Here is a 27,501-nt window from a genome sequence, read left to right on the forward strand (position 1 = left end):
CCCGCCCTAGAGGCGGAGGCTCCACGGAGCCCCGCCCCCGCCGCCCCCCGCCTTTGGAGCGGCTCGCTACAGGAGCCGGACAGGGAAGCTTCTTGGGATAGTTGGAGGTGGGGGGGGGGGGTGGCTAGGGGGAGCGTAGGAAGAAAAGAGGGTGCCTCGCAGAGCTGCGACCTGGGTGGGGGCCTGCTGATAATAGGAAACTAAAGGGGCAGGAAAGCGAAGGAGCGCAGCGCTCTCCTTCCTGCATTATTTTAAGTAGTCTTTGCAAGAAGCTGCTTTTCAGCATTTTTAGTTCTTTTTCTTCCTTTTACTGTGGGGCGGGAAGCTGTACTGGCTCTCCCATGCGACTCCGCTCCGCTGTTGCCATAAATAATTATTGTAGTCTTTGCAGAACCCTTTCCTTCCTTCCACTCAGTCCTTGTGTAGACTCCTAGGGACACTGTAACCAAATTGTGCCACGTTAATGAGTGAAGGACAGCGAGGGCCCAGAGCTCTGGCCTGTTCAATTGTTTGAAACTTCCCCGCCCTCTGGCCCCGCCTATTTCCCCCCCCCCCACCTCCGCTCCAGGGTCCAAGCAAACTCCCTCCCTTTTTTCCCCGCCCTCTACCCCGCCCTCCTCCGTAGTCCACCCCGCCCCCTCCCCCTTCTCCTCCCGCTCCTGGGCGGTCCAAGCCGCTCACCACAAGAAGAAAAGCCACCCATTCGCCCCCCTCCCCTACCTCCCATCCTTTGCCCAGGAGCTGCCTTCTTCGCAGTCACGCCCCTTCCTTCCGAGGAGATTTCTGACTGCCCCAGCTGGTAGACCCCTGATTTATTCCTCCATCTCCTCTCTCTTTCGCTTCATCTTCTTTTAGTTCTCACCGCTCCCTCCACCCCACCTCCAATCTGTCTCGCTTCCGACCATCCGCTGCTCCACCCTCCGGTCCGGTATCCTGCTTGTCCACTGCCACCAAGGAAAACGCAGAGGAAGCAGCGAAGAGGGGAGCAGCCAGGAGTCCGGGCTTCTCTCCTGCCCATCCCTGGCTTTTGGCCCAGGATCGAAGCCACTTGAAGGAGCGGAGAGTCATCACCTTGTCTTCCTTGCATTCAGGGGTAGGAGACGCCTGGTTAATTTTCGCGGGGAACTGGGGTAGAATCCATGGTGGCATGAACTTGATCGTGTCCTCGGCGTGAGTCGATCTAAATGCCTAAATGCGTGTGGGGATACCCGTGTTCTACTTTCTTTGCAGCTGGCCATGAGTTTTTCGACATGTGCAGCAAGTTAAATTGGTTAAAAAGTGTGTGCTCTTTTCCCATCCTATGGAGATGCTAGTGGGTACCACAAGTTGATGGTACTTTTACTTCATTGCCTCCTGGGGTCCTTGTAGTTAGGTCTCTAGGTAGTTAAGTACAAAAGGAATTAAAGACCTGAGGGAACTTGAGGTCTACATTTAGCATAGCAGGAAAGTACGCGCTTATCTCAGATTGCTAGATGCATTCCTTCTAAATGCTTAAGGTTGGGGTGGGGGCTTACACTCCCATCCCCTGGGGGCCTTGAATTCTTGAAGTCTTAAAGTCAAGGCGCTACCTGTGTGTTGGTGTGGAGGAGTTGCCCCTTATCTGCATTATATAAGTCAGTGACTATTTTTGCAGGATCATACAGGTGTCTTGAGGGTCCCAAGCCTGGGTCACTATATGTTGCTGTTTCAACAGCAAGATGGACTTAGCTACTTATGAAACTGAAGAGAAAGAAAAGTGAGATGGAAAGTGACAGTCTTTGTAGGCTGTGAGCAATCCCTCGGAAATTAACACTGATAATAATGTAATAACAACTTGCAGCAAGGGACTAAATACAATCAAATGAGAGGCAAGGGAAAGTTTTTGAGAAACAGCATTTCTGATCTCTAGCATGTATTTTAGAAATAATTTTCTGACATCTTGGAGTGTTTCATTTAGTTCTTCTTCCCTCCTCCCCCCCCCCCGAGGAAAAATGGAAATTGGGAGACATTTTAAAACTTTTAAAAAATATAATCCTCTTCTCCCATTCAGAGAGAAAGATAGTTACCATAATCTTCAAAAATGGAGGGCTAAGGTTATTTAAGTCTCCTTGAGCTAGGCTTGTGAATACTTCTTTCTCAGGCCAGCCTTTATGAAGCCTTCTCAGTTAGACCTTTCAGCACCCTCATTTAGTAGCTAAGAATAGTTTGAGATACCATTTTGGATGGGGGATAAATCTTCACCCATCAACTACCTATCTCCAGTTGGCCAAGCACAACAAACTTACAAAATGGCTGTGTTCAAAGACCTATTACCAAGATGTCCCAAACTCATTGCTTATTTGGGAACAAACTATTGACATGTTTTAAAATAATTTTTGGTTGACTTTAATGGGGGAAAGGAAAGCAGGAAAGGAGAGAAGGAACATTACAGGGTGACAATTTTAAAGGCTATCATGTTTCAGATCAGCTGGGAGGGAAAAGTTGACCTGACCAAACTACATTTTATAACTAGCCTGGGATATTTTAATAGCCAGGTGGTTGTAGAGTAGTTGCATCTATTTACAGATGATAACTCAGGTCCCAGCTATTCTGTATGGGTTTATCCGGTGTCATTTACAGACAGTTTCTGGCACTACATCATACTTAATTTTAAGATACTTCTTTCTTTGGAAAAGTCTGGGTCTGTAAATTGAAAGTGCTTTTCCTAACTTCATAGTCTAGATGTGAAGCAAACTTCTGACCATACTTGTATGTAGAAGTTGTGGATCTGTTTACCTATTTGGTTTTAGAAGAGAGTTAAAAAAATCATATTCAATACTCTTTTGGATTTGGAAGTTGAAATGTCATTTTTGGTTTATGAAGTATGATTTATTAGACTAATGCACAACCAAAGTTTTTTGTGGAGTTGTGTTATCTGAAGTTTTATAAAGAACAAATCGGACTTTCTAGAATGGCTTAAGAACAGTCTATTCAGAAAACAGAGAGATGGATGCTATGACCTTGAGGTCCCATTGAGTGCCAGAATTCTAAGTGGGTACATCTGCTTCTGCGCCTCTCCTAAGAGCTCTCCCAGGGCCTGAGTCTTCTTTAAAAGGGTGTCTTTGTAATTAAGCGGCCCTTCTCCCCCATCCCCCTTTCTTCCTTTGATCCAGTTTTAAAGCTTTTTTCCCCCCGATTTGGAGACAAGAGGAATTTCCCACACTCTTTTACTCTCCTCTTAAGTTTTCTTTTCCTTTTCCCTCTAAAAAGTCCCCCTGGATTCTCAGGATGGTTAGAAGTTATTTTGTTGGTGGTGGGGGTTACCAATGAGGATGAGTAGAGGATATATTCCCTCTTTGGAAATGTTTGTGACCAGGTAGCCTCCTCCATGGAGACTGAGCATTTGGAATGCATGAGAACAGTGTATTAGGTACTGTCTCAAAGAAATTGTCCTTTGAACCCATTAAGACCAGCTTAAAACTGCTGAAAGGAGTGGAGGAGGTGTGTGTAGTTGTGGCCAAGCCTTTTAGGATGGTAAATGGGTAATGTTCCCAAATCTATTATATCACCTCTTACCCCCATTAGATTCAGTGGGTTTGGAGATCTGCTTGACAAATTAATTAGCTTAGGACTAAACCAATTTGTTTAGAATTGTGCTCCATTGATTTCCTGTCCCCAATAATTTTTGGGGGTGGTTTACTATGACATATTGGCTTTAGTCTTGCTGACTTCTTCATTCCTTGCTGCGTTTGGTAGACTTTGGTTCAAAATTTAGAGTCCCATCCCAAGTCAAATATTGGAATTTGGTCCCAGGAATGAAGATAGCATTAATCAGGCAGTCCATACTGCATTACTCTGCTCCATGGTGGGTTTTGGACACCTTATAACCCAGAGAAAGGAGGGATGTTTCCCCTTCCACTCACAACATACAAAATCTGGACTTTAAAAAAAAGAAAAATAGGAGGTCATTTGCTTTATAAAAGAATCCACTACAGGTTTTTTTTTTTTGTTTGTTTGTTTGTTTTGTTTTGTTTTTTGTTTTTGTTTTTATTTTTAGAACTAGCTTTCCTAATTAATGCCTTTGAACTATTACTTAATATATAAAAATTCACTATAGCTGAGCCTTCTCTGAAAGATATTTATTGCAGAAAGGAAGACATTAGATGTCTGTTGTAATTACTATTGTTTGACTTAGTTGGCTTTTGAAATCATTTTGTTGTTTAGTGTGGAGTTAATTGTCTAAATCATTTTGGCTTATAATAATGCTGGCCACCTTTAGCCGTAGTCTATAACCACTTGGAGAAGGTAGCCAGTATGACTTGATGGAAATAAATCAGACTTTACAGACTTAGATAATTATAAGAATGGGACTCTCTATACCATATAGCTGAAATATTTTAATTCCAGTTATTGTATTTGAATACCTCAAAGGCACAGAAAATTATTTCAGGTAAATAGCAGTGACTTTAAGAAGCTATGTATGCTAAGCTTTCTTAGCGAGTGTATTGGTGACAAGGACCTGGGCTCTTGACCCACCTCTAACTCAGTTTACCACCCTTGGTGAGTTTTCTCCACTGTAAATGGTAAAGGTTTGACAGGGTGATTTTGTGAACCAGTCCTCAAAAGTTTATGGTTTCCAGCCCTAGCCAGTTTGGCTCAGTGGACAGAGCATTGGCCTGCAGACTGAAGGACCCCTGGGTTTGATTCCGGTCAAGGTTGCAGGTTTGATCCCTGGCCCTAGTTGGGCGCATGTGGGAGGCAACCAATTGATGTCTCACTTATGTCAATGTTTCTCTCTCCCTCACCTACTCTCCCTAAAAATCAATAGAAAAAAATATCCTTGGGTGAGGATCCGATATAGTAAATGTGCTAAGTGTCCGACTGTTCATTTGACCAGTCGCTATGATGTGCACTGACCACCAGGGGAGCAGATCCTCTGACAGATAGGTTAACTTGCTGCTGGGGTCTTGCCTATGGGGACTGTGCAAGATGGGCTGGACATGCCCTGGAGCCCTTCCATAATCCCTCCTCTGCTGGCCAGTCTCCTCAGGTCCCTCTCCGGCATCTAAAATATTTTTTTTTCTAATTAATTTCCTTTCATTGTGCATGAATCCATGCACCAGGCCTCTAGTTAAAAAAAAAAATAAATAAAAATGAAAAGTTTATGTTTTTTTTCCTAGGCTTCAGTTTCTGGTGTGAATATGAATGAGTCCTACTAGAATGGGGTGCAACAGTTATTAGAATACAATCATGTAGTCATCTGGATAATTTTTAAAAGTCTGTAAGGATATATAAATATGAATGCATTCTGTTTTGTATTTTAACAACATATCATTTCAAAACTGAGACTGCCCAAAATTTGGTCGAGAATTACATCATCCTAACACTTCACCTGCTTTCATTTTTTTCTAGTTCCTTTCAGTCCTTGTTTCTCAACTTACATGGATTTTACATAGAGTCATAGAAATGACTTATGTTTTGTTTTTGTTTTTGACTTATCTTTCTAAACTTGTGTGGAGGAATGAAATCAGAACCTGATTGAATTTACATGAAGAATCCCACAGGTTTGTTTTTTGAAAGAGTAGGTGTGATCTAGGGGTGCTCATGTATCGAGCAAAACTGTTAATTATACTTCCTTGACCTTCTGTTATTCCTCCATCATTCATTTTAAGCAAAAATAAAATGAGGGTCCACTGTTTTGTCTAAATCACTAATGATCCTCAAATCATTGTATCATGATATCCCACCAAGAAGGTACAAATTTGGGTAGACTATGGAATTTTCTGAATGCTAAAGGAAAATCAAGAAAGCACAAACATTTTGTTTTATAGCTTTGAAAATAATACACTTAAATTAGAGTAAATATAGTAAGGAAACTAAGGACTTTAGACAATTAAATATAAAATATGTAGGTGTAGCAAAGTAATTCACACATAATGTGTTCTTTGACACCTTCACCATATAGTGAAAGTTCAGTTACAGGGTCCTTTAATTTTCCTTTGATAGCAAAGTTGTAATATATGTTTGATCTCCAATTTTGGATGGACTAATTCCTGAAAACCAGTGACTCATCATAAATTTGATTAGATTTCTTTAATCAGATCAGGAAGGTAAAGTATGGGTTTTTAATACTTAGTACTAAGTTCAGTGCAGGGGCATTTTAAAAATGATATGTTTTCACGCCCTAACTGGTTGACTCAGTGGATGGAGCATCAGCCTGCAGACTGAAGGGTCCTGGGTTCGATTCCGGTCAGGGGCATGTACCTTGGTTGCAGGCCCATCCCAATGTATATATATTCGAGGACTGGTGCAGCCGATCGGTGTTTCTTTCTCATTGATGTTTCTAACTATCTTTCTCCCTTCCTATCTCTGAAAAGTCAATAAAATATGAAAAAAATAAAATGATATGTATTCATGGGAAAATGCAGGTGGATATATTTGATAAATCTCCTAAGGTAATTTTTGAAAATATTTTTAACTCTATTGACTGTCCTTCACATTTGTAAAGTCACTTTCACTATTGTCCCCACTCCATGAAATATCACTTGACTGTGTGACTTGAAGTTAGGCTCTGGGTTTCTCTGCCCAACCCTCTCTGACTTGCCATGTGACCAAAGGTAAATGAATTAGCTGCTCTTAGCTTCAGTTACCCTTCTGGGAAGCAAGGATATTAATACTTCACAGAGGTGTTTAGGCATGCTTCATATTGGGCACAAGCTTTGAGGTCATTGGAGGAAAGGTGTTTGCATGATGGCAGAGCAGGCTTATTATAGGGTCCTGTGCAGGTTTGATTTTTAATGAGCTTTGCTCTCTTACAGTGTCCTTTGCTTCATTGCCTTATTGGCTATAATTAGTTGTACTATCATTTGTATTAGTGAACCTCTTGGCTCTTAAAATAATGAATTAAACATTTTCATTCTATGTGGTAAGTTGAAGTACTAGTAGGAGGACTGTAGCATCTCATAGGATGATGAAAATTGCTCCAAAAAGACACATTCGTTGAAATGTGCCATAGACTTTAGTGAGTTCTTCAAAGCTCTTCCAGAAGATTAAAAAGAGTGAAGCAAATTTCTCTCTCTCTCTCTCTCTCTCTCTCTCTCTCTCTCTCTCTCTCTCTCTCTGTGTGTGTGTGTGTGTGTGTGTGTGTGTTTTAAAGGAGAAAGGAGAAAGTTTTGAGTAATATTTGCTTGTGACACATACTGATGATAGCCAGTAACTGAAACCCAGCCATTGTAGTGTTTTATACACAGCTGGTTTTTATTAATGATGGAATATTTATGCTTGCTGTACAATTCATGGCTCATTTCCATGTGTATGTCAGGACTTAAATACCCCCAAAAGCAACATTAAGATAACATTAAATATAAATGTGGCCAAGCTGGAAAGGGTCTCTCTTATTCTTATTGGTGTTGCTTCAGATAAAAATAACTGCCCCAAACTTTAGGCACTGATGCCAATCTTTTTTTCCCCTTTATATAACCCATAGCAAACTCTATATTTTTATCCTTTTGATATGGACAAATGATCTCCCCTCCTTTCATAATGCAACTGAAACTGATGTATGTGTTTTTTAAGAGCATATTTTCCTTGCACATGCTTCTCATTATCCTAGAGGCCTGGACTCAATCAGTAAAGGAGCAGAGAAACCACATAATTGAAAGGAGAATGACGGTGATGCATACTTGGAATATTTGTGGGAAGGGGATTGCTGACATCAGAAAATTTAGTGGCCCGAGTGTTAACAGCATTGAAGAGATATAAGCTTTCTGTGTTTCTGTGCATTGAGAATTATTTTTGAGGGGATAAAATATGGGCCAGGTTTGACATCCTTTTATGAAGTTGCCCTGGAATCTTTGATGAAGATTATAGAATAGTTCAATTAAAACCTTCTCCATTAGGAAGCTAATTAGTATATTACCTAATCATTTGGGTTGTTTTCAAGGGGCATAGATTTTCATTGAATTAATGACATTTTTTTTTCATGTGATAGGAAACTAAGATAAAAATCACAGATGGGGAAAATTATTTAGATTGCCTATATTAAAGAAATCTAATTTTCTCCTCATTACATTTAGGTTTTCAGTTCAGATTCTTTTTTCACTCTGTTTATATACAGTGATCACATTTTGGTTTAGTAGCCAGTTTTACTTTCTGGATCATGGGACCTAAATCAATGCTTATTAAATTGAGTTTCCTGTATGAATTGGAAAAGTATGACAAATGACACAAAAAAAAACTAACACATTTTATTAAGGTAACATTTGTTTTTTCTTCTATAATTAGTTCTCTCTCTCTCTCTCTCTCTCTCTCTCTCTCTCTCTCTCTCTCTCTCTGTGTGTGTGTGTGTGTATGTGTTTGGGAAAGGCAAATTGTTGTTTTTTTTTTGAAGAAAACAAATTTTGGTGCTAAGAAAATTTTGATGACCCCCTTTACCCCTAAGAACATTCTGTCTGCCTCAGGCTCTCAGTTAGGCTTCCAGTAGAGCAATGTGATGATTTTTCTGACCTGGTACTTTTTGTGACTAGGCTAGCAGTTCTCCCTTGGCAGCCTGAAGGACAGTGTTTATGATGGGAACTGGAGTGCTGGATTCCTAGCACGTTCTTTCTTCTGTACTCCGCCTTTTTAAAGAGAATGGATACTTGCTCTTGAGGTTTCAGAGCCATTTGAAATAGAATAAGTGCTCAGTAGCTAAATATGTAATATGTGTCTGTGTGGCACTTCTTTCCCCCCTAACTAGCAGGGGAAAGTCATTACAAGGTTGGGGAAAAGTAAGTTTACAGTCTACTAGTGTATATATACTGAGTGGCCAGATTATTATGAACTCTGAATGAATAATAATCTGGCCACTCAGTGTATATCCTGTATAATAAAAGGCTAATATGCAAATTGTCCTCTTGACCAGGAGTTCAACCTGCAGGCAGGCCGGTCACCCACCCATGTTCACTCCCCCTGGCCAGGCTGGCTTGAACCCCCCACCCATGCAGAAATTCATGCACCAGTCCTCTAATATACATACACTGAGTGGCCAGATTATTATGCATTCAGCAATCATAATAATCTGGCCACTCAATGTATATAAAAGGCTAATATACAAAGTGTCCCCTCAGGAGTTGACCAGGAGACTGGGAGTTTAATCACCCACTATGATGTGTGCTGACCACCAGGGGGTGGTTCGGAACAAAAGAAGTCCTTGGCCTGCAGCCAGAAGGTCCTGATTGGCCCTAACAGGCCCTGAGCACCATGCAGGCCTAGGGCCCCTACCTGTGCACAAATTTGTGCACCAGGCCTCTAGTTACTAAATAATAATACTAGAATAAACTGATTCACATGCTCACATCTGTAAACCTACTTTTTCACTACCCTGTATTCCCTGATGCTATACCTGCAGCATATGCCTGCCCTAGAGCTTTGGAGGGTGGGCAAATTGGCTGGGTTATGTGATTGGTAGTTTAACTGATTTTACCCTACTTCCTGGGAAGGCAGAGAAGAGATTTAGTTTCGAAATGGCAACTCAGAACAGGTTCTTGGGACTTGCAAGTCAGCATGAGGAGGAGGGGCTGACTCTGGGGAGTGACTCAGGTTCTTTGGTATGAAGATATCAAACCCTGGCTCCTGTTCATGCACCTGCTGGATGCCACACCTGTAGTCAGCATCTGAGCCCTACTCAGACACAAGTTAGATGTGGCTCCCTTCCAAAGGGGTACAGCAAAACAGGGAGCTCCTAATTATGTTAGTGGAGCACCACTGCATATTATATTTAGCCGTTCCAGTATTGGTAAGGGGAAACGTCTTAGATATTTTCTTATAGGTGCAGTGCACTAGTTTGCTTAAGATACTGTTGGAGCCCTGGGGAATCTGCTTTACTAATGAATTTCTCTTGTGAACTGTCCTCTTAAAAACTGAAGAGTCAATTCTGTAAAGGTTTGTGTCTACTAACCCAGCACAGGGCAGGAAGTCACAGGACCTGTATTCTTATCCTGGTCCCACCAGTGGGCCACAGTGAAACCTTGGTCAAATTAGTTGTCATTAGCTATCTGTCCTGGACCTAAGCTTCTGCAGTTGTAAAATAGAATTATTTACTTCTGCTTTTATTTCCTCACAGAGCTGCTGAGAAGGACAAATAAGATAGCAGAAGTGAAAGAGCTTTTGTCTCCTTAGAAGAAAGGCTGAGAAACTAAAGGTAAAATAGTATTACTGTTACTGCTAGTATATCTTTCATTCCTTTTCTTGTCTCTAGCAAAGTCTTTGGGAAGTTATATACTCACTATGCAGTTATTAAGTATAATTTATGTACCAATTAAAGTTTTAGGTGTTAGGAATAACAAAGAAGAAAAGCTTGCACTCAGCCCGTGCCCTCTAAGATCTTGCAGTCTAACAACTTCCATTTCTGGCTCAACATATTAAATGATTTTTGTGTGGGTACTTAGAAGCATAAAGGACAAGGATGAACTTCTCTTTTCCTCTCTGCATTGTAACTGGGGACTTCCATTCCTGGAGCAGTGTATTCCAAGGCCTAGATTGAAGGTGTAAGGGGAAGGAGGGAGAGCCATAAGTAAATAAAGGAATTTCTCTGGCATGCACACATTTGCCAAGTACCTGACCCTTGCTCATTTTTTTCCGGGGCCCAACCTAGTTTCATCTTTGATTCTAGTCTGCTCCTGCTCTATTTGATACAGCCCACTCTTTGACCTTAGCTGTTATCCATATGCTAATGACTCCCAAAGATATATCTCAACTTATCTTTGACTCCTCCCTTTCCAACTTCTCCATAAGCAAGTCAGTTATCAGATTATAGGTCTCCTACTCATACTTTTAGGTCTGTACCTCTGTGAAGCTTTGCTCAGGTGGCCCAGAAGATTTTGCGGAGTCTTCTATGTTGCCAGAATTAACTGCTTATACCTCTGGTTTCCTGTTGGATTGTGCCCCACTACTTGACTAAGAGCTCTTTGAAGACTGGACTCTGTTCTCTCTCTCTCTCTCCCTCCCTCCCTCCCTCCCTCCCTCCCTCCCTCCCTCCCTCCCTCCCTCCCTCCCTCTCTCTTTCAATTCACCCTAGGACTTTTGCAGTTTCTGGCTATAGTTAAGTGTTTAATAAATGTTTGTGCAGAATATGGTATAATAAGTGTTCTAATAGAGATGTATACAAAGTCCAGTAGAAACTGTGAGGAGAGAGAATTAATTTTCCATATTGGGCAGAGTTGGGAGCAGGGGGAAAATGTAAAAAGATTAGGGGAAAAATCTTCAAGGAAAAGGTGGAAAGCACTGTTCTCTTCTGAGAATTCTGACTAAGCAGCCCAGGAAAGATGCCCGTTGTGTCTGTTCTTGCTAAGGCATCTCTGGCCTGTTTCCTCCACTGCCTTAGGACTGAATGACTTTTATGGTGGAGTTTGCAAATAAACCTCTGTCTATAACATGTTGGCCATTTAAGACAGATGCCACTGAGCCATAAAATATTAAATAGGGCTGACCTTTAATGTGCCTCCTTAACTGTGGCTGAAAATAGAGTTACACAGGCACATTGGTTATACATGCTTAGTTCTATATAGCACAATACCCTGCCAAATATATTGAATATTGATATCGGAAAACTAACCAATTTAATTCTGAGAATTTAGCATGTGTGGTCACTAGAACTGAATGTATTCAAGCTGACTGTCAGATCTTTCCAAGGGCAAAAAATGAAACATGATATAAGTGATTACAGGCCATGAACCTATTCTCATCCACCTGATACTTTTACTAATGAGCTCTTTGACTGGGTGGCAATTTGGGACAAGTGCATGCAAGCTGGATTCACAAGGGAGTCCACATTCCACTCTGCCATTTTGAAAGTCGCTGGGATACTACACTGCTTCTCTTGGCTTTATTCCCTCCCAGGAGTCCTGTTCTGCCCTGGTGGAGAAATGGGAGCAGGATAACTTTTCATTAAATGAAGGAGAGATTTCATGGGACTTTGATATTTTGCTAATTTTATTTTTTTAATGGTTTATCTAAAAACATTCATGTTCCTTGACCATTAATTTTACTTTTGGGATTCTATCATAAGGAAATAATCTAAAATATTGAAAAAGACCAAATCAAAAGATGTTTTTATAACATTATTTAGACTAGGACAAAATTGAAAGAAATTTAAATGTCTGAATAATTGGAAAATGGGTAAGTGAATCTTGATACACTCATTTAATGGACTATTACACAGTCATTGCATTGTTTTTTTATGAAGTCTATGCTTCAACAGGGAGAAAGTGCTTATGATAAAGTGAAATGTAGGATCCAAAATTACATGTACATTCATATTTCATTGTTTTTCAAAAACACAAGTATACAAAGAAAAAACTAAAGGGAATATTCTATAATATTAACAATGTTTGGGTTGGGTTGCTAGGATTATGATTGACTTTTTTCTGTTATAAATATTTGCATGTTGTGCTTATATTACTTGTAAAATAAGTAAAAATAAAAGTGAGTAGTATACCATTGAAGATAGGATATTGGTAAAGAAGGTAGCTTCTGGGTATATTTTTAAACTTTTCTCAGTTTATACTCAATATGATTTTATGGACTGCTTATATTCTTTCTGAGGCAAGAAGAAATGGGATGTGATGGTGTGATCTATTTATTCCTCCCTTAGAATGGGTATGTGTGGAGCAAAGTGGAGAGGTGGTAGCAACAGTATTTTTCTTGTTACCCAGTATTTCACTGCTCATGTACATTTTAGGGTTGATAACTTTTGTTGTCTGTTAACATGTTCAACTTAATTGATTTATAGTACAGAAAAGTAAAACTGAGACCAAATTGACCACACATTTGACTTGCCATCTCAGAAACAGATAACTGATACTGATCCTCAGTAAGATTTCAAAATGCCAAGGTCTTACTGTGGTTCTTAAAATAAATTTCTAACCTAATCTAGATTGAGGTAGAGCAAGGAGCAAAGAAGTGGGACTGACTCAAAACCTTTTCTTAAGCCAGTGTTAGACTTAAGTTACAGTAAGTACCAAGTCATTACGATGTTGACAAGACCTACAGTGGGGGCCTGGAAATATTGATCGGTGGAGATTCCTTCTACTCCCTGACCTATCTGCATATCTTGGTCTACAGAGGAGCTATTGTGTAAGGTCTTTCCACATACTTCTAACTAAACACATACCTCTCACCTGTTTGGATCCCCCCCCCCCTCATTATAATTTTACTTGTAATGTAATTGAAAAATTGGTGGTAGCATTAAACTCCATTCATAGTCTTTTAAAACTAGAATCAATTCAATTTAATAAATATTTATTAAGCATCTTCTATGTATAAACTAATATGCTAGATAATATATTTTAGTGGAAGGACTGTTCCCTTTGGAGTAATAAAATCTGCATTCTGGCCCTAGCTCTGACCCCTTTTAAGCTCTGGCATCTTCATCTATAAAAAAGGAGGGTTGGACCACTGAAGGGTCTCCCAAAAGTCTTTCTTCCAACATCCACTAATTTAAGGACCTCTGCACACAAACTGAGTTGCAAATAAAGATTTTACAAAACCAACCTTACTTTATAAAATTGTTGAGCTTTCTAGAAAAAAAAAAGCCAGTTTTAAATAATAATATTAATAGCTAACTTTTACTGAGTCTTTACTATGTACCAGGCTCAGTGTCTATACTTTACATGGATTACCTCCCTTCAGCTTTATGTAACCCTATGAGGCATGGGCACCGTTATTCCTATTTTGCAAATAATGAAATTTGAGACTTGGGGAGGTCAAGAGAAATGTATGACGTAAGTTAGTAAATCATAGATCCAGAATTTGAACTTGTATAGAGTAACTCTAGGCTCTGGCTCTTATCCATTGTGTTTATACTACCTGCCCATTACCCATCAAAAGTTTAGGGCTAACCTGCAAAGGGACCATTGTTTCTTACCTCCCAGAGGAAGTGAATTAGTATCCTAAGTTGCAAGATTATTGGGAAAGGTGTTCCCTAGGACACACAGGCCACAATATAGACCAACCTGAGAGGACATGAGAGAATTCAGTGGGCCATTTGCCTCTCTTTGTAATGGGAGGGTGTGTGCATGTGTGTGTGTGTGCGTGCCTGTATTTATGCACAAATATGTGCATGCAGATACAGGGAAAACTTTGAATTGGCTTATTTCCAGAGAACTGGAGGTAAAATTATATGAACAAGTTGACCAAGATTTAGCAGAAAAACAGGTTTCTTAGACTTCCATGCTTCATTGTGGTTGGTGGAGTGAGGGGTGGGGATAGAATAGGAGGAGATAGAGGGGACAAAGAGAAGATCTTATAGTTATATTTCAAAATTTCTTTGAAGGGGGGGAATTTGGCCACCTTGTCATGTTGATTTTCTGGGACTTGGGTTGGAAAACATCTGGGCTCTCACTAATGTATTTTGGCTCAATCTCCCAGGTATACTGGGAGAGGCGAACAAATGCAAATGGAGTAAGAATTTAGCTTGGCCTTGCTGACCTGTTATTTCTATAGAAGAGTTTAATATATAGATTCAAGTTGCATTTTTAAAGAGAGAGCCACGGATATCCTTTCTTCCCCTATCAAATATCCTCAGGGACAGTCGGCTTGTCCAGGAGAAACAAGGTTATTTTATTGATTGAAGATGATGTCAGACCCCTGACAGTTGGGATGATTAAATTTGTGGGAAGATTAAAGCTTTCAGAGTTCATACTATTTTACTTCTTGCACATGAGACAAGAATATTTTCCTTTCCTTTCTCTAATAAATAAATGGAGTAGTGTTTTCATTTTTATGTAACTCTTAATATGTAGATGAGCATAAGATTTTTAAGAAGCAATCAGCAAACTGGAGAGAAATCAGCAAAGCTTTTTTCTTAGGCTAAGTTCTTTTCCTCTTCTAAACAGAAACAAAAAAGGCCAGGGGGCAGGGTAATGGGGAGGCACAGTCTGTGTCTGGTTGACTTAAAATGATTTGAGTTTTGAAAAGGATTGTAAGAGAGAGGATAAAATTAAGGAAAGAGAGCAAGACTTTGGACAAGTAGTTTTTATGGTGAGGAACTGGGCATTAGAAGCAAGCCAGTCAAGATTGGCATGAAGAATCTAAATAGTACTGGCAAAGAATTATATGGTGGTTTCTCTTCAGGGGTCCAAGTTTAGAAGCCTTGGGCTGTTTTCTGCGTGTTTCAGTTTTAAAAATGACAACTTTTTTTGTTTGTTTTGTTTTTGTTCAGAATTGGACAACAGAAGCACAGTGGTTATTTACCGTAGCTCTGTTAATAGTCCAACTTTGATTCCAATTAGAAGTTGTTCCTCTCTTTGAAATTAGGGGAGATATCCCAAAATAATTACCTTGCAGATGGGAGATGCTTTTGCTTTTGATTATGATTACACATTGGGCCAAAACAAGATGGAAAAGCGAATTTCCATGTTTTCTCCCTCTATATCTCTTCATTTTATTTTTGACAACATTGCAAGGAAATAATGTTAAATTAATCACTGTGCAGTTTTGTGGATTTTTAAAAAACTCTGATGTTTTGGACATGCTCTCGAAATGCAGAGTTGCTTGTGTGCTTCTTTTGCATTGCCTTGCTCCACAAATGGTATCTCTGGTGCAGATTAAAGCCTTTCCTTTACGTGATATGAGTGAGTCATGCCTAAGGCAGGACAGAAAACAAGAATGTGGATCTTCTGCATGCCACCTAAACACAAAGTCTTCAGTTTGATAACCATTTTGGTTGGACCTGGAGGACCTTTTCTGAGGGTCAAAGCAGTAATTAGAAATGAGGACTATCTCAAACCCATATCTGGTGGGTGTTTGCAGTTAGTCTTGATTGTGTGAGTCTAGCCTTTCCTTTTTCGGAGACACTGGGCTGTGGAAGTGCTGAGAAAGCAAGTGGAGGCATTTTCTTGAGGGAGTGGGGTTGCTGCTATGCACTGAGAAGGGCAGTTGCCTTTGCTGCTACAGGAAGAATGGATGGGGCATTGATCAGATTATAAGCTCTGTGAGGGCAGGGAAAATATGTTGTGTGTCTTTTGTATTCCTCTAGCATTAGGCTGGAAAGTATTTGGAATAGCCAGTATGCAATATATACTTAATGACTTGGGTGAAAAAGCATTTGGGATTGCTTCTGTCCAGCTGAGGCTGTAGCAGTTGAATTTTTGACCAAAAACCTGCCCTCTGATTACCGTCTTTTCTTCTGGGATGCAGGGCCTCACTCACCTGTCCTGCTCCTGATAGCAATTTAAAGGAAACACCCTAAAGGTGACTGTGGTTATGGCTTCTGTCATCACCTATCATTCCACTCAGAATTGAAGCAGTGGCTTTTGGGGCTGTGAGGCTAAAGCGGAGTAATCTTCCAGTCTCAGACCTGGACATTTCCATCTCCTGGAGACTGGCTGATCTCCTGAACATACTGCTGGATAGTGACATTTCTTTTTGTCTTGGTGGAAATGGATTCTACCACTCATATAAAAGGCAAGCACATGGGAGGACAAGTCATTCCCTTGGAAGGACTGGTTTGGTTAACAGTTGGCCATTGGTGGCAAAATAGAAACGACGTTTTTATTTCTCCTCCCTCCCCCTCCTGAACATTTCAGAGTGACCACTGGTTGGACTCTTGGCGGCGCTTAACCTGAACCTGAGTGTTAGGGGAGAGGGAATCTGCCGTTGCGGTTTCTGGAGCTGCTCATAAGCAAGAATTCCCTATCCTGATCAAGGCTTTAAGCCTAAAAGAAAGCAGAAATAGGTATGCATCACCATTGTGTATGTGTGCCTGTGTGTGCGCGTGCCTGTGTGTGTGCAGGGTGGGGTGGGTGTGGAATGGGAGGGGGTGGTGTACTTACTCTTCAGGGTCTGGGGTAGCTCAATGTCTGGGTTTCATTGCCTTGCAAGAGGGGTTTATAAGTGATTTTCCTGTGACCATACATACTCCTGTTTCTATTTTTTTATAAAGGAAAAGTAGTTTGGTAGTCATTTTTCCAGTTTCAGACACTAAAAGAGATTTATATATATTATATTTCTCAGCCTATCAGAAAATCCCAATCTGACAGTTTAAATGCAGGAGTCCCAGTGGGTAGCTGGGAGGGAGAGAGGGAGGCAAAGGAAACTTGAGGGCAGTTTGCTCAGCCCCTTGGTGTGCTCTTCCCCAAAAATACGATTAATGAGATATAAGAAGGGCCTTTGGAAGGTTAGTTACTCTATACAATAATTGGAAATCAGGTAGCATAATGATGCAAGAAGTGTGAGAGGAGAGAAGATTACTGTACTTTATCTACAATACACATCTTTGGGTTACTCCTTGTAAGACTAAAGGAAAGGGGGTCATGTTTTCAGAGGCTTTTTAATATAGAAACCAGATCCTTGTAACCAGGATTCCAGAGTTCTCATCTAGGAACCCACAAGTGGGTTAAGTTGACCTTTATTGTAACTTTTTGTGTGACATCGTGTACATTATCCAACACTAAAGATCCTTAGAGTGAAAGTTTCATTATTGAGCATTCGTATTAAATTATAGTACATAACATGAGACAGATTCTGTCCAAAGATTTTTTGAGCCTGTAATGAGTTTGTATTACTTACTATACTGTGCAGAGAGAGAGACAATGTAAGAGGTCACCTATATTATTTTTTAGGTGGGGGAATAGAAGATAAGAAAAGAGGAATCAGTTGTTTAGGTTACCCTGTAAAACCATGGCATACTTAGAATTTGAATCTTGAGTTATCTTACTACTGATGTCTGTATCACTCACTCCATATTACTTCCTTAAGAAGAATTAGTTGGGGGGTGGGGGATATTATAATTATACCCTTTCCAGAAGGATGACCTTTTAAATTTAAAAATTTTAAATTCTGTCAGAGGCCCTCTTAAATGAAATAGGGTTTTCCCTTAAGCTCCTCCTACCCATCATCAACAACAACAAAATCTCAAAGACAATTCTTGGATGGCTGAAAGAAAAACTTATCAATAACAATGATTCCAAGCCCTTCTCTTACTAAGCCAGGGAGCATCCAAAATGGACAATACAAAAAGGATTCCTTTAAAAAATATACGTTTCGGAGTTTTGAGATCACAGAAAATGATATCCATCGAGCAGGGACCATTTCTATCTGGTGCAAGCCAAGCTCTCATCACCTTTTATGTATTTACTTATTATTTGGCATTTTATAACTCCTTTCACATGCTGAACTGCTTTACAAATCCTGTCTGCGGGACAACTTCTCTCCACTGTCCTGCCCCCACTGCCACAACTTTTCATTGAAATAGAATATAGAGAGATGAATCTTGTAAGGTCCTAGGAAGATTGCCCTCTTTGATCACCCTACTTGACTGCTCCAGATTTGTCCTGTTCTCTACAGAATTAAGTCAAAATTAAATATTTAACCCATGCTAAAAGTGAAAGAGGAAATGGAGAGTTCTTATGCCTCCAACGTCCTCATCATATCAATGCTCGAGTCAGGAGTCACCAACAATTAATTTATTAATTCTAGATTCAATTCTCTACTTTGTATCTGCAAAGGAATCCACACCCCCCAATACCCATTTTTCCCCTTTAGAGGAATGATTTATCCATCACTTGGGTGTTAAGCTTCCTGTTTCCCCTTCCTAGGTCAAGGGCAGCCCAGGTGCCCAATTTCTCTCTCTCTTCACAAGGCACCACCAGCAATAGAGATGAGAAATTCTGAAGAACAACCAAGTGGAGGAACCACAGTGTTGCAGCGTCTGCTACAAGAGCAGCTTCGCTATGGCAATCCTAATGAGAATCGCAACCTGCTTGCCATACACCAGCAAGCCACAGGGACTGTTCCTCCTTTCCCCAGTGGCAGTGGAAACCCAGGTCCTCAGAATGATGTGTTGAGTCCCCAAGACCATCACCAACAGCTTGTGGCCCATGCTGCTAGACAAGAACCCCAAGGGCAGGAAATTCAGTCAGAAAATATCATCATGGAGAAGCAACTTTCCCCTCGAATGCAGAATAATGAAGAACTCCCAACCTATGAAGAAGCCAAGGTCCAGTCCCAGTACTTTCGGGGCCAACAGCATGCTAGTGTTGGAGCTGCTTTCTATGTCACTGGAGTCACCAACCAGAAGATGAGGACGGAGGGACGACCATCAGTTCAGCGTCTCAATCCTGGGAAGATGCACCAGGATGAAGGACTCAGAGACCTTAAGCAAGGACATGTCCGCTCTTTGAGTGAACGACTAATGCAGATGTCACTGGCCACTAGTGGAGTTAAGGCCCATCCGCCTGTTACCAGCGCTCCACTCTCTCCACCACAACCCAATGACCTCTACAAGAATCCCACAAGTTCCAGTGAATTCTACAAGGCCCAAGGGCCTCCCGGCCAGCATACCCTGAAGGGCATGGAACACCGAGGCCCCCCACCAGAGTATCCCTTCAAGGGCATGCCACCCCAGTCTGTAGTGTGCAAGCCCCAAGAACCAGGGCACTTCTATAGTGAGCATCGTCTGAACCAGCCAGGGAGAACAGAGGGGCAACTGATGAGGTATCAGCATCCCCCTGAGTATGGAGCAGCCAGGTAAGAGAGTTCCCTTTCTATGATTTTCTGACTTCCTCCCCCAACCAGCTTCTGCTGTGTGTTAGGAATCTTAAGGGAAGGAATGGGCCTGTCTTTGGTATAACAGACTCTGCAATGCATGACTGGCTCCTGACTTACTGTATTTTCCGGCGTATAAGACGACCCCTAATTTTACAGTTAAAACATAGGTTTAGGCCTATATTCGCTGTATAAGACTACCCCCCACTTCCGAGGCAACACCAGTTCTTTTTTTAATAGACCACTTCTCTGACTCTGGCCAATCTGAGCAGGCTTTTTACTAGAACACAGTGTAGCTTTGGGTACAGAACATGTACACTGTGTTCTAGTAAAAAGCCTGCTCAGATTGGCCAGAGTCAGAGAGACGGTCTATTAAAAAAAGAACTGGTGTTGCCTCGGAAGTGGGGGGTAGTCTTATACAGAGAATATAGGCCTAAACCTATGTTTTAACTGTAAAATTAGGGGGTCATCTTATATGCCTGGTCATCTTATCCGCCGGAAAATAGTCAATCTGAATTTCTAGCCATAATTGGTACTGTATTAACATTCCCTGAGCTCTAGAGGTTGAATATGGCCTCACCTGCCTAGTAGATGAACAGGAGCACAAATCTTGATTTCAGCAGTTATTTGCTGTCCTGTCTTCTAGGATATTGAAAGAAGTGTCAGTGTTTGTTTATCTGATGAGTTTAAGCCCTTCCTTTAGTAGCAGAAGCAAATTATCTTGGACTTAAATTAGTCTGGAATATCCTATCACTACTACTTATCCCCCGCTGCAAAACTCATCACATATTTTTGTGAACACATCTTTTGGAGGAATTATTGTGATTCTTTTGTACACTAAAAAAATAACAAAATGTTATTGTGAGGGAACATGCAGGTTCAGAATATAATTTGTCTTGTATTTCCTTTCAGTTTATGAAATCTGGATTGCTTCATCTTTCTTCTATAGAGACTTTATTAGTTACCTGTTGTGTTTTTAAGCATGTAATTTAAATTCACATCATATTATATGGAAGTTTTGGTCAGACGCTAAAATGTAGAAGGCAAAATACACCAATGACTTCTCTAGCATTTGCCCTTAGTTCAGGAGTACTGTTTTATATATTCAATTCTTCCTAAATACTCAGGTGGGCAAAAATAGGTTTATAGTTGTGAGTACACAAAACATATAGTTTATTATTTTATTATTTATTAATAATTGTATTATTTATTTGTATTATAACTGTAAACCTATTTTTGTCCACCCATGTATACTTCTGATTTATTCAGGGGTCCATTGTATCAACCAGATATTATGATTCCATTATGCAGTTCATTGTTTCTGTTATTGCTATTGGGATGATGTCTCTGATTAGTAGATTTCAGTCTATGGGCAATAATGATGGGAAGTTACGTGGTATTCCTGCCCTGTTACCCTGGGTAATTATTGGTGGCCATGATGTTTGAAGTGCCTGGACCTAGGGTGGCTTTTATCTTAGGGGGCCCTCAGACTAGGTTTGTGAATCTCTTTGATGTCTAACTCTTTGCCTCCTGTCTCCTTCTTACTGCTTTGGGAAAAAGCCTCTTGGCTTAAAGTTCTTCATTGGGTGACTGTGGAGACAGGCAGTCAAGGGGTGGAGTTAGAGGTGAGGTGAGAGAATGCACCTGGCATTTCCTGATATTTCATTATTTTCCCTTTTCAGGTTCATTTTTTAGCAAGAGACAATTCACTTTGGGCTCCACCCCTAACTTGGCCAGTTTAGGATTTTTTTTTTCTCCCTTAACTCTTCCGTGCAGCTTTCAGAGGGCAGGAGCCAAAGTTCTGATAAGTGGCTTGGAACAGGAAATGGGGTAACGGACAGGGCCCTTCTGGTTTAAATGAGATCAAGAACCCAATTCTCATCTGTCCAATGAAGCGGAAGACCTAGGGAGGGGTTGGTCTGTTGGACTGCTTAGCTTAGTGGAAACCCATCCAAGCCAGTAAAATGTCAGTGAAGCCAGGGTTTTTGTTTTGTTCTTCCCATTAGTATGGAAAGAGTCTGTGGGACTCCCTACCGTATGTGGATGGGCTGACGTTGGTTGCCTTGTGGGAGGATAGTGTGTTGGCTGGGGTGTGGAGCAGAATCCAAAGCCCCACTCAGCACATGGCCCGCCTCCCCAGGAAAGCTATTTTCAGAACTCATTCACCAGTATTGTTCGTGATCTGAAATGGCTCCCACAGTGTTTGAAGCTAGTTGGAAAAGTTCTTTGAACTGCCTAAATAAATAACAAGGAACCCAAAGAGGGATTTTTGTTCTTCCCATACTGATTAAACCACCAGAAAAAAAAAAATAGCTGCATCTGTTTTACAGGAAGATAGTTGTATTTTCTCCTCCCTCCTACATTATCTATGGTTCTATCTTCCTGTCACCAAAAGCAGTAGAGCTCATGCTGCTTACCCTCTCTTGAGCAGCATTTTAATAGACAGGTTTGCTCTAACATTTTTTTTTCCCTCAATGGGAGAAGATCAGGGAGCTTGATATGCTCGATGAATAACAAAACTTAAAAGATGTTCTGTGTAAAGTTTGGGTCAGCATCAGAAAAATTCAGGCAATAAAATGTTTACAAGGCATGGGACTAAGGACAAATTGCTAGGGGGTGTAGTTGAATTGCTTTCCTGAAGTGTACACTTTCAAGTGGTGACACATTTGTCCTCCTTATTTGCTTTAACAGTTTGTGAATACCTTTGCAAGGAACTGCTGTTAGTGCCAAGCAATTAGAAGACTAAATTTCTAGTTCTTAATCCACAAATTACAGATAGGGATGCAAAGCAAGCTCTTTGAACAAATTGCTGTTCAAAAAACCTTTGTTTGCCTTTCAAGGTGCAGTGAAATGCTAAAGATTTTTTGTTAAAATGAACAAAATGTTATAAAAAATCTTTTTATTACTTCATCTTCCCTATGCCCTCCTCCCCACCTAAAAAAATAAATATTCTGAATGCTCAGAACTCCAGATGGGAAACAAAGCCAGGACATGTGAAGAATTAAACATTCTCTGATTCTTTTGTCTTTTTAAGTGCTGAGCCTTTTCTGCATTTGGGATTTTGCAAACATTTATCAACTGTTTTTTAAAATTAAATCTTCTCTGTAAAGCAGCCACCTCCTTTCAGTTTTTGAAATTGTGCCCAGATCTGAAGTTTCTTCAAATCCTTGTTTAGTGGAATCTAAGGGTGACCTAACTCTGTAGTTCAGAGCAGAGCTGGTTGTGCAAGAGAAACAATCAAGAATTTGAAGCGCAGTCCAGGATACAGCTTCACTACCACGGAGTCTAGGAAAGGCACCGTTTCTGTGGGGAGAATAAATTGGGTTCCAGGCTGTTGGTGGCACCTGCTCTGGTGAGAATATAAGTGTGAGCCAGGAGTGTGCATATATGTGTGTGGAGTATGTGGCTGGGGAGGGCAGGGACTTCCAGTCAGTGAGGTAGCAGGGTGGAAGGTGGAATGTCAACTCAACAGACCGGTTTTTGCTTTTCTTTTGTGTCTTTGCTGTCTGTCTCTGGGAAGGATTTCTCTCTGCTTGGGGGGATGCTGCTTTTGGCTATTGGCCTCTGCCCTGCATATATGCCCTTTCCCCTTTTCCACAGAGCACAAGGGAACCAGATTGTCTTAGAAAGGAGCAGAATGAAGGGAGGGAAGGGGCAGGGATGCAGGTCAGGGCTTCCATGGGATCATGTTAATCTATTGTCTGCTGGTAGCTTATTCCTGGTTAATATTTCAGTGGAGAGTGATTCATGCTGCTGTGCTGGGGAGAGTGCTGCTCACCCAACTGCCACCTTTATTATTGCTATTATCTGCATTATTTAGTCTCCAGTGTGTTTTTGCTTCCCCTGATATCCCCCAAGCTCTCCCATACCCCTGTCATTCCTCAGTCCCTTTCTCTCAGTGGAAACTTCACAAGAGTGTTAATACTGCCTTGATATTTTTGTGGTGGATGGATGCTGGAGCCTAGACGGAGTTCCTTGGCTAGAAGGCTTTCTCTTTTTTTGCAACTCACTGCCTAAGCCTTGCTTCATGTTTGCAAACCTGCCAAGGATGGACTGCCTTGGTCTTTCCAACATCACAGTGCACTAAAATCTGTTTCCTTTTCCAGCCTGGGGAAGCTGAGGGGCAACTGCCTTATCTCCTAGGCAGTGCCCAGAGTCATGATGGCCAGAGCCACAGATTTCGTGGTCTTCTCCTTCCCGAGTTCCCCAGGATACCATGAGCTGTTCAGGGCAAGGAGGGTCCTTTCAGCCTCCAGATAGGAGAGAGACCAGTGGCCACTCTGGTTGAAGGAGAGGCCTGGATTGCTGGTGGCACCCAGGGGAGCTGGGAGGAAGAAGCCCAATTCAGAATGAGCATTCAGTCTTTAAAAGAGAACATGTTCCAGGCCTTGGGTTTCCAAATCCTGACAATGAGGATGGAGGTTAATATGCTTGTTTTTCCCTTAAATTTTGAAAGCTGGATTGGAGAACATGAAATATAAGCTCTTCTTTTCTACCCAGGATATCCAATAGCCCCAACAAATTCCAGGACATTAAATTTATATATAAATTTAAGGTTATCATAATATAACATTATCATATACATATACACATACATATACATATACACATATACACATATACACATATACACATATACACACATATACACATATATACATATATACATATGTTGTGGGGTCGAACCCTGGGTTTAGAATAAGACCACCAGAGGCTGATGATTGATTCAAAAGCAGGCAAAGATTTATTGAAATGTCTGGCCAGGACAGTCGCAAGAGCACTACACGCAGGTGGTCTCCAAATGACTGCCCCGTTTCAGGGGTAGGCAATCCCTTTTAAAGGTTCAAACCACAGGAATTTTTCTTTGTTCTAAATTCTAAATCTTAAAGACTACATTCTAAAGACTGGGGTCAGCCTGCAGGGTCGTGGCTAGTCACATCCTGCTGGACATTGGTATGTGGCCCTATCTTGTGATAGCTGATAACACCGAAGCAGAGCTCAGAGGTTATCTACAGTGTCTATCTCTGAAGGTTCTGAGTTAGTGGGAATTAATCTCCTGTGGTCCTGGTCCCAGGCAAGGGAAAATTGCTTTAGCCTCCAAGTCTCCACCTGAAAGCTAAGGTAAATAGCTTGTTTCCTCCCCCCCCCCCCCCCCCCCATTTAATCAGGTGCAGGAGCCAAACTAGAAGGGTTAAAATTCAAACAGCAGTTTTTACCAAAGTATGGTTGCCACTATATTTCACATATATATTTGTAAACAGCTCCCAGGCCTTTGGTTGGAGGAGTTCTTTGAGCTCATGGAAATAAAGGTCATGTGAAGGTAGTAACTTTCCAGTTGTAATCAGGAGAACTGTGTAAATTCTTCTATCCACAAATAGTTCTCATGCCCTCTTCAATATTTAGTAATTATTTATAGTAACATATGTATGAAGTTGGAAGAATATGGGTACACCAGAGGCTTCGATGGGGCTGAGAGACAGAAACTTGGGCTGGAGCAGCTTTGAGGTAATTGGGTGTCCATGAGCAACTGGTAGGAATGATTTTGTAGCAGTAAAAATCCCTAATAGTGAGGATCTCTTGTTGGGTTATATAAATGAACAATAATGATAACTGGAGTGTGTGTAGGAGAGATGTGCTTTAGCATCTGGAATACCAGTTAAAAGTTAATTCCTCCTGGTGATTTGTCCCAGTTCCATCATGAATTGCATGCAATTCAGTGCAAAGATTAAATGAATATCTGATAAGCAAAATCACTAGATAAAAGACTTTTGTAATTCTTATTGAGCTCCAAAATGAGAAGAGTCCAGGATTTTTATAATTAAGTTGTAACCTCAGGAAGGAAACAGATAAAGTCATATGAGTGATGTTATACAGCTAGTAAGCAGTAGAAAAGGTCTCTCAACTCTGTTGGGATCCAAATCCCATGCTCTTAGCCATCTGTCTTCCCTAAATTGAGAAATATAAATTGTAGGGTAAGCATCTACAGGATTTGGGAGTATATGAGGTGCATTGGGCATGGGCATGGGGTGGGGTGTATGAGCTTTTTTGTGTGTATATTGATAGATGTTCTTCCTTGTGGTGATGATGGTGGAAGTGATCCATTTTAATATTCTGATTGTTTCTCTTAATGGACAGTAGTCCAGTTTTAAGTATAAAAATGAGTGAGCCGCATTAGACAATGTACCAAAGTTCTCTTTCTGGAACTTTTTGTAAGCAATAGGCTATGAATCTGAACATCAACATAAGGAAATCAATATATTATGTTAGTGAATAGAGCCTAGAAATGGGAATTGGGAAACAAAGGATCTGCCCTGGCGCCCCCATAACTCACTCTGTAATATTTGGCATATTGCTTCCTTTTTTTGGACCTATTTTCTCCCTCTCTCCATTTACAGAGTTGGATTAAATTATTTCATTGAGGCCTTTCCAGTCCTTACATTTTGTGATTTAGTACATCAAAAATCATACAGTAGTCTTGCCTATATACCCCTCAAGGCCATGGTATTGTTACTATTATCCACAAATAGAGTTAGATCCTACTAACTATATATAGGATCTAATTCTAAATGCTACCTAATAGCTATCAGTCAGTTATTAATAACTGTAATCTATCTAAAAAGTATTTACTTATCATTTTTGTAAATATATGTATTATCAAAGAGAGTTGCAGATAGCAAGACAAGGGATGTTTTTTATTGTTGTTCACTATTTCCTTTTGGGCAAGTAGAACATATTTTCTAAACTTGACTCTTTATGTGTGCCAGACCACATATAGAATGTCAGAAAAGGTTTAGTTTAAAATGAGGTGAGGAGGAAAAGTAACTTGAAGAAGACTCTTTTAAAATGCTTCTACTTGAGCACCAAGTGTATAGGCATACATCACTTTAATTTTCACAAAGCGACCTTTGAGATCACCTGGTTCAGTCTTCTATGGGATGATGTCTCTGTCTGGCAGTCATAGAAGGTCAGACCTAGAAAGAACTGTGGAGGTCTTTGCAGAGATTCCGTACTCTAATACTGCCTGTTTCTCAGGTTGCAGGTGTCCTGGAGGTCCTGAAAGCCTCCTCATGTCACTTTCTTGTGTCCTTCTCCCCCAGTGCCTTCAGAGAGAGTTTAACCTTAATATACCCTCCATGTTTTACAGGCCAACCCAAGACATCTCATTGCCTTTGTCAGCCAGGAACTCTCAACTTCACAGCCCTACTTCTTCCCTCACGTCTGGGGGTTCCTTGTCTTTGCTGCAGTCTCCACCATCCACTAGATTATCTCCTGCTCAACATCCATTGGTCCCAAACCAAGGAGACCACTTGGCTCACCTACCTAGGCAGCAGCAACATTTCCTTCCTAATCAGACTCACCAGAGTGATCTTTACCGTCTCACCCAGCCGGGCCTGAGTCAGCAGCAGCAGCAGCACCACCACCACCATCACCAGCAGCAGCAGCCACAGCTTGGAGAAGCATATTCAACTATGCCTAGAGCTCAGCAGTCTTCTGCTTCTTATCAGCCAATGCCGGCAGACCCTTTTGCCATTGTTTCCAGAGCCCAGCAGATGGTTGAGATCCTCTCAGAGGAGAACCGGAACTTGCGGCAGGAGTTGGAAGGATGCTATGAGAAGGTGGCAAGACTGCAGAAGGTGAGGCCCCAGTATTGGATATTAGAGGCTCCTTTAAATCTTACATATTTAATATTAATGTAAGTCTCCATTTGTGGGAGCCTGAATGACTTATAATGCCGGTCTTAAGGATTCTTCTTTTTTTGTTTGTTTGTTAATCCTCACCTGCGGATATTTTTCCATTGATCTTTTAAAGAGAGTGGTAGAGAGAGGGAAAGACAGAGAGAAATATTGATGTGAGAGAAACACATCAATTGGTTGCCTCTTGCATGAGGGCCCTGGCCAGGGAGGAGCTGGCAACAAAAGTACGTGCCCTTGACTGAAATCGAACCCAGAACCCTTCGGTCCATAAGCCGACTAGGGCAAGGATTCTTATATCTGAAGGTTATATATACTTGAGACTTTG

General features: G+C 41.0%; 1 protein-coding gene across 6 annotated transcripts in view; it reads left to right on the forward strand.

Moving 5' to 3' along the window:
- Positions 1–658: 658 nt before the first annotated feature.
- Positions 659–27,501, forward strand: part of AMOT (angiomotin) — a 66,274-nt gene continuing 39,431 nt past the window's right edge. The window contains exons 1-5 of one of the 6 annotated variants that reach the window (XM_036454493.2): positions 659–1,093; positions 10,061–10,138; positions 16,524–16,672; positions 18,534–19,464; positions 26,627–27,116. In XM_036454493.2, the coding sequence (XP_036310386.1) occupies positions 18,596–19,464; positions 26,627–27,116 (1,359 nt within the window). In that variant the 5' untranslated portion in view covers positions 659–1,093; positions 10,061–10,138; positions 16,524–16,672; positions 18,534–18,595. Of the gene's footprint in view, positions 1,094–9,601; positions 9,734–10,060; positions 10,139–16,523; positions 16,673–18,533; positions 19,465–22,704; positions 22,835–26,626; positions 27,117–27,501 lie in introns of those variants that run through there. The other 5 variants (XM_036454494.2, XM_036454496.2, XM_036454497.2 and 2 more) reach the window with 5 other exon arrangements.

The sequence above is a fragment of the Pipistrellus kuhlii genome, unplaced genomic scaffold, assembly GCF_014108245.1.
Source record: "Pipistrellus kuhlii isolate mPipKuh1 unplaced genomic scaffold, mPipKuh1.p scaffold_m20_p_29, whole genome shotgun sequence".
In the NCBI taxonomy this organism is placed as follows: Eukaryota; Metazoa; Chordata; class Mammalia; order Chiroptera; family Vespertilionidae; genus Pipistrellus; species Pipistrellus kuhlii.